The 7,403-nt window shown below is 43.4% G+C and overlaps 1 protein-coding gene across 1 annotated transcript; it reads left to right on the top strand.

Annotated features, from left to right (window-relative positions):
• Nucleotides 1-269: 269 nt before the first annotated feature.
• Nucleotides 270-3,746, top strand: DCAF12L1 (DDB1 and CUL4 associated factor 12 like 1). Its single transcript, XM_005594527.5, has 2 exons — nt 270-1,917; nt 2,007-3,746. Exon 1 carries the CDS (start codon nt 504-506, stop codon nt 1,893-1,895), a length of 1,392 nt encoding a protein of 463 aa, XP_005594584.1. The 5' UTR covers nt 270-503; the 3' UTR covers nt 1,896-1,917; nt 2,007-3,746.
• The last annotated feature ends 3,657 nt before the right edge of the window (nt 3,747-7,403 follow it).

Raw genomic sequence — 7,403 nt, 5'->3', positions numbered from 1 at the left:
TAGGGATTTTAAGAGGGGTACTTAGCTGCTGTCCTGAGGGTAGTGAAATGCCGCGTGTCTGATACTTGGGATCCTGGCTTGCGGGCCCTCAGAGACTCTGTCTTTGCAGCTCCGCTCCCCGCTCCCCGCCCTGTCCCCTCCCAGCCTTCACCCCGCCCGGCCTCAGCTACTCCTCAGGCACCCCACGCGCTCACACCCGCCTGCCCGCTCGCCTGCTCCTCCCACTCTCTCCGCCCCTCCCACTCGGCCCCCCGCGTAGATCTCGCCCCACACTGACTTTGCTCTCACTGTCCGGCCAGACGCACTTCCCGCCCTCGCGTAGGTCTGCACCGCCACAGCCGCCCTCGCCCGCGCGTCCCTCACCCGGTCCGCCACTGCCGCGCCTCAGAATCCGAAGGCTGGGTCCCAGCGCAACCATCCACGCCGCCGCCACGACCTACACGGGAGCCACGCGCCGCAACCGCCACCAACGCCTTGCCGCCGCCGCTCGCCCGCCGCCCACCATGGCCCAGCAGCAAACAGGTAGCAGGAAACGGAAAGCGCCCGCGGTCGAGGCGGGCGCCGAGAGCTCGCCGTCGCAGGGCTTGGCGGCAGCGGACGGTGAGGGGCCTCTGCTACTGAAGAGGCAGAGGCGGCCGGCGACGTGTCGCTCAATGGTGCACTATCTGAAGGTTCGGGAGGTAGGCGGATGGGGCCCCGCCGGGCTCCAGGGCTTCGATGGCGAGATGCGAGGCTACGCGGTACAGAGGCTGCCCGAGCTGCTGACGGAGCGCCAACTGGACCTGGGCACCCTCAACAAGGTGTTCGCGTCACAGTGGCTGAACTCCAGGCAGGTGGTGTGCGGCACCAAGTGTAACACGCTCTTCGTGGTGGACGTGCAGTCAGGCCACATCACACGCATCCCCCTCTTGCGGGACAGGGAGGCCAGGCTGGCCCAGGACCAACAGGGCTGTGGCATCCATGCCATCGAGCTGAATCCCTCCAAGACGCTTCTGGCCACCGGCGGCGAAAACCCCAACAGCCTGGCCATCTACCAGCTGCCCACCCTGGATCCCCTGTGCCTGGGCGACCGCCATGGCCACAAGGACTGGATCTTCGCCGTCGCCTGGCTGAGTGACACCGTAGCCGTGAGCGGCTCCCGTGACGGCACTGTGGCGCTGTGGCGGATGGACCCGGACAAGTTCGATGACACTGTTGCCTGGCATAGCGAGGTGGGTCTCCCCGTATATGCCCACATCCGTCCGAAGGATGTGGAGGCCATCCCCAGGGCCATCATCAACCCCAGTAACCGCAAGGTGCGGGCCCTGGCCTGCGGCGCCAAGAACCAGGAGCTGGGAGCGGTGTCCTTGGATGGCTACTTCCACCTGTGGAAAGCCCAGAGCACACTATCCAGGCTGCTGTCCATCAGGCTACCCTACTTCCGGGATAATGTGTGCCTGACCTACTGCGATGATATGTCTGTGTATGCTGTGGGCTCCCATTCCCACGTCTCTTTCCTGGATCTGCGCCAGGGCCAGCAGAACATCCGGCCCCTGTGTTCTCGAGAGGGTGGCACAGGTGTGCGGTCTCTGAGCTTCTACCGCCACATCATCACTGTGGGCACCGGTCAGGGCTCCCTGCTCTTCTATGACATCCGGGCCCAGAAATTCCTGGAGGAGAGAGCCTCCGCCACCCTGGAGTCCTCTTCGGGACCTTCAGGGAGGAAGCTCAGGCTTGCTTGTGGCAGAGGTTGGCTCAACCACAATGACTTCTGGGTGAATTACTTTGGTGGCATGGAAGTGTTTCCCAATGCGCTCTACACCCACTGCTACAACTGGCCCGAGATGAAGCTCTTTGTGGCTGGGGGGCCTCTCCCTGCAGGCCTCCATGGGAACTATGCAGGCCTCTGGAGCTAAGGATGGCCGCCTTGTACTCCAGGTACACAGATTTACCTTTTAGTTCCACCTGACTTTCCTGCTTCATGTTGCATTTTTTGCTTTTAACTCTGTGTGTCTTTTGTTTTCCAGGTGGAACCAGCCCAGCTTAAGTTGTACTCCTCCAAGCAGAGAGAGTGAGTGATCCTTTGGTCAATGAAAACTTGACTTTAAGACTTTTTGACTCCTTTCCAACACCATCTTTTGGAATTTTCATACAAAGAAATTTGGTTAATCTTTAGTTGCATTCTCTCTTTGAATGATTCATATATTCTCTTTCTTTAAGAAGATGCAGTCAATGTCTTACAGTTACATATATTTGTTTTCCTTGTTTTTCCTGTTACCAGTATTACAACCTCATTATTTTTAGTTATTTTTCATTGCAGATACATGGTATATGAAAAGAAAATTTTCTAGTAAGCAAGGTGTTCCTACATCTTTTCTGGAGAGCTTACCATAGTTTTATAGCATTGTTCAATTGGAAAAATACATTCCAAGCTCTGGATTACCTACGTTTGGAAACACTCAATTTGCAAATTGTGATCTTAGTGTATATAGTTTTTACTTTGTTCATGCTAAAGTGCTTTTTCTTAAGTTTATTCTCTTTGGAAAGAAGTTATCATAGAATCTTGTGTTTGTATCAAACTCCTCATTGGTGAGAACACTTTAGGAGTGCAGGGGTTCTGCTTCACTGCATTTTCAGAATTAACCTGAAAGTTGAAACAACCATTTTTTTTTTAATTTCACAACTTATTTAAGTGTTATCACCTCTCCTTAAATAGATAAAAGAATGTGTATTTTTTCACTTGTTGCCTTACTACTATCAAGACTTGTGAATATATTTGAATGTATGTTGTTTGAAAAACTTGCACAGTGCATTGGAGCCGTCATGAAAAGCAGGAAATGTAAATGTGGAATGTATGGCAGGCTGGACAGAATGTATACTGATCCAGGGTATAGACTGGATATTTTTGCTGTTGCTGTTTTTAATATAAAATGTTATATTTGAGGATATTTAACATTTTCCAATTCTGGTTAAGAGGTAATTCACAGTAAAAAAAAAAAAAAAAAAAAAAAAAAAAGACCAAAAATAGCACATTCTGAAAAAAAGATTCTTAATAAGATTTTATTTTGTGAAGTTCAAAGATTCTTTCCTAAACTATAATGTGTTGTTAAAAAGTAGTGCTGTTATAACTCTCAATGTAATAGCATGCAATATCAAGAACATAGGAAGTTTGTTTCAAGATGAAGTGAGATTTAAAATAAATAGGATGAGGTTGAAGAAAAGTATATTGGGGTGCAGATAAATATAAATTGTGGACTGCTATGAAAACAGGTTGTACTTCTCCATATGTGAGGCCATTGGAAGTGAGAAGGAATATTTGCCATTTCTAAAACTGGCCAGGTTGTGCTGAACTAGGATTGGTAATTTGTCATGTCTGTTTTTCCTTAGATGTTTGGGCACTCAGATGCTGTCTTGGTGTACACACACAACATGCTGTTCAGTCACAAATCCGAACAAGTTAATATAATAAATTGTACTAAAAATCATTTAAGAAATACCAAAAAGTAAGCTTTTGTTTTTAGCCATTGTTATAAAGGCTAATATAATTGTTGTTATATAGCAGTAAGATGTATTTGTGTGCATGCGTCTCCAACTCAGTTGTAAATGTCTTGAGAACAGAGAATACAATTGTCATCTTTATATTGCCTCATTTCTCCACTAATACTTAGCAAATAAAAGGCAATAAGTAAATATTTACTGGTTGAATGCCTCTGGAGACCTAGAGTTTAAAGTTTTAAGTAAATAAATAAATAAATATTTCTCTTAAATAATATAGAATCCTGTTGTGTTTTCCCCCCTTTGTTGGTAAACTTTGCCCTGATTTATTTTCAGGTCAGGCTATTGTGCTTATCCAATTATAAACTTACCCATATGTGATACTAGACGAGGAAGGAACATGTATAAATCTTATTTGGCACTGGAAATTAATCTTTTCACCTGCAACCATTTAGGTTTGAAGATTTATTTAAAATATTTTGGTTGTTTTTCAGAAATTAGTTTTGAAACATGTTTTGTGGTTTTTGTGTTTTAACTTAAAAAACATATTTGCTAAAAATTTCCTTAAATGTTACCCAATAACTTCAAAGTATTAACTGCCTATTTTCTTGTAGGCAATAGGGAATTTTTATGGTATTCTCGCAATTATTTTGGAAATAATGTGGAAAACATTTTTAGAGGAGGTAACACTTTCTACCTGGGGTGGGATTTTAGAGAAGAAATAGAAGGCATGTTTGATTTCTTCTCTGTCTTGGTCCTTAATTTCATCACCGACTCACTCTTAACTTTTTCATATTTTAGAGTATATCATTTTTATGCCAAACCACCTGACTTAACTTTATAAAAACTAAATATTTCATGTGTACATTTATATTTTGTAACCATCTAGTTATTTTGAAATATTTTCTAATTCTGACACAGTGATCATAGAACTATGATTATTTATGTAAACTGTGACTGAAATAATTGAAGAAAAAAAAGTCAGCCCTCCAGAAAGCCCATAAATACAACTCGCTTAAAGTACATAAGGAAGTGCAAATATTCATGTATAAATTACCTATCACTGATGCCTGAAAGGCCTCAGTTACTTATAACTATGCATAAAATGTTAATTCTCTTTATCTCTAACTACCTATTCACATATTTCTCTCCAAGCATACTTCTGATCCAAAAGTTTATGTTCCTCTCCTTTACTCTTTGGAATGAGTTAATTTCTATTTTCTTTTAAAAAGGGGTAAAATAATTTACTTATCAAGGCTATCTACTGGAGTAAATTGAGGTGACTACTCTGGAAAAAATTCATCTGTTAAATATACTCTAGCATTAATGATAAACAAAATTGAATTTTCCAAAGGTTGATTTTTATCCACTTGTACTCAGTGTTGAACAATTTGTCAAAATTTTTTCATTAATTGCTAATTTAGAGTGATTTTAGAAAGCAATTCACAAAGCCCTCCTGGATGTTTTGCTGACAGCTTCCTAATTTCTGCAAGTATTATTAGGTAACCCAACTACATTAAACATGTCACTATGTGAGCTGCTCAGGGTTGCAGTTCAGTGAGAATGTCATGTACCAATATGAAAGAGAGGCTGCATAAGCCACAGGTGTTTGCTTTAAGATGTTATTGTGAGATCTGCTCAAGAAAGGGTTGCCTAAAAGTATTTCATACTACTAGTCTGCTGTAAACCCAGAGACACCTAGCACTGGAATTTGGCATCAATGTAAGGGCAATGTGTTTGCAGGAGGTTGCCATAAAATGGTCAGACTTACCCTTAGAAGGAGGGTTCTTTCGCGGATACATATGTAGTTTGCACAGGTATTGGTCTTTGCTTCATATGCCCTTTGCCTACTTACTTTTCTATTAAACTCTCTGTGACTTCCAATACAGAATTAAGCACTTAACTTCTCCATGCTCACAGTGACAGTTTTGTTGTTATCTTCATTATAACATTTAGCAGATTATGATGCAGTCAGCTATGTGAGTGTTTAGCTTCCCTGCCCTCCACTTGAATATGAGCTCTGTCATCCCAAACCTAGCATAATAGGCTGTACATACATGGCACTTGAGTGTTCAGTACAACAACTAATATATCAATTCTTTTTCATAAATTACTTTATCAGATTAGTTGACGAAAACATTAGGGAAGATGATAAAGATTCAGTTGATGGATGAAGAGTATCCTGAGATAGGCCCCATGGTAATGATCATGGTGATTCATGGCATGACGTAATGTGGGTAGAGCAGCAGAAACTTAAGTTTTGCCCAGGAATGATATTGGACCTGAAGTACCAAGATGAAATGGAAATAAGTATTATTTCAGAATCATAAATACCTGAATTTGAATCCGAATTATATTATTTGTTTATAATAAGTCATGGGTATGCTGTTTAACTTCTCTAAACCTGTCCTTGCATTACTAATTGTTCTATCCCCAGCATCTAGCATACTGCCTGATGCATAAGGTATTCGATTTATATTCATTATTTTCCCCTCTAGAGTCCTATCAATTCTGACAGAAGGCATATGTGTTTATTTTTTATCTAATTATTATAAAAACAGTTTATGTGCCTTGCAGAAAGTCGGACACATAAGGTAAAATATTTTTAAAAACCACCACATTTCCACCAGCCTAAGATTACTACTGTCAGCAAGTTAGTGTATATCTTTCATGACTTTTTTGTACATATATGTACCCATTTATGCAGTTGATACTAAAATGTGAATATTTTGTAAAAGTTGTTTTGCAACCTACTTTTTTTCAGTTAATGTCTCCATCTTTCCGTCACAATATTTATCTTACCTAACAGTCAGGGTGTTTTAAATGTGTACAGGCTGAGCAGGGCGTAGTAGCTCACGCCTATAATCCCAGCACTTTGAGTGGCGGAGGCGGGTGAATTACCTGAGGTCAGGAGTTCTAGACCAGCCTGGCCAACATGGTGAAACCGCGTCTCTACTAAAAATAAAAAAATTAGCTGAGCGTGCTGGCGTTCATCTGTAATCCCAGCTACTCAAGAGGCTGAGGCAAGAGAATCGCTCGAACTCGGGAGGCGGGGGTTGCAGTGAGCCGAAATCATGCCATTGCACTCCAGCCTGGGCAACAAGGGTGAAACTCTGTCTCAAAAAAAAAAAGGGGGGGGTGGGTGGGGCCGGGCTCACGCCTGTGATCCCAGCACTTTGGGAGGCCGAGGCGGGTGAATAACCTGAGGTCAGGAGTTCTAGACCAGCCTGGCCAACACGGTGAAACCCCGTCTCTACTAAAAATAAATAAATAAATAAATAAATAAAATAATAATTAAAAAAAAAAAAAAGCTGGGCGTGGTGGCTGGCGCCTGTAGTCCCAACTACTCGGGAGGCTGGGGCAGCAGAATGGCGTGAACCGGCAGAATGGCGTGAACCGGCAGAATGGCGTGAACCGGAGAGGTGGGGCTTGCAGTGAGCCGAGATCCCGCCACTGCCGAGATCCCGCCACTGCACTCCAGCCCGGGCTACAGAGCGAGACTCCATCTCAAAAAAAAGGAAAAAAATTAAGTGTGTATAGGCTCACTACTTAGAAAATGGTTGCCATCACCAGAAATCATTAGAATGACACATGAAATATTTAGCCAAATATAAGAGGGTATGCTTACACCTTAAGAGTTATTTTAAACATTTATTGTGTGGCAGTACTCTCTGTCTATTTGCGTAATTCAGTGATTTTCAGACTTTGGAACATATTAGAGTCACTGGTACATATGTTGAAAGTAAGAGATGTTGCCGGGTATGGTGGCTCACACCTGTAATCCCAGCACTTTGGAAGGCTGAGGCGGGCGGATCACAAGGTCAGGAGATCGAGACCACCCTGGCTAACACGGTGAAACCCCGTCTCTACTAAAAATACAAAAAATTAGCCGGGCATGGTGGCAGGCACCTGTAGTCCCAGCTACTCGG

This window comes from Macaca fascicularis, chromosome X (genome assembly GCF_037993035.2).
Source record: "Macaca fascicularis isolate 582-1 chromosome X, T2T-MFA8v1.1".
NCBI classification, from domain to species: Eukaryota; Metazoa; Chordata; class Mammalia; order Primates; family Cercopithecidae; genus Macaca; species Macaca fascicularis.
Note: the sequence above shows the minus strand (reverse complement) of the source record. Positions and strands in the feature narration are given on the sequence as shown.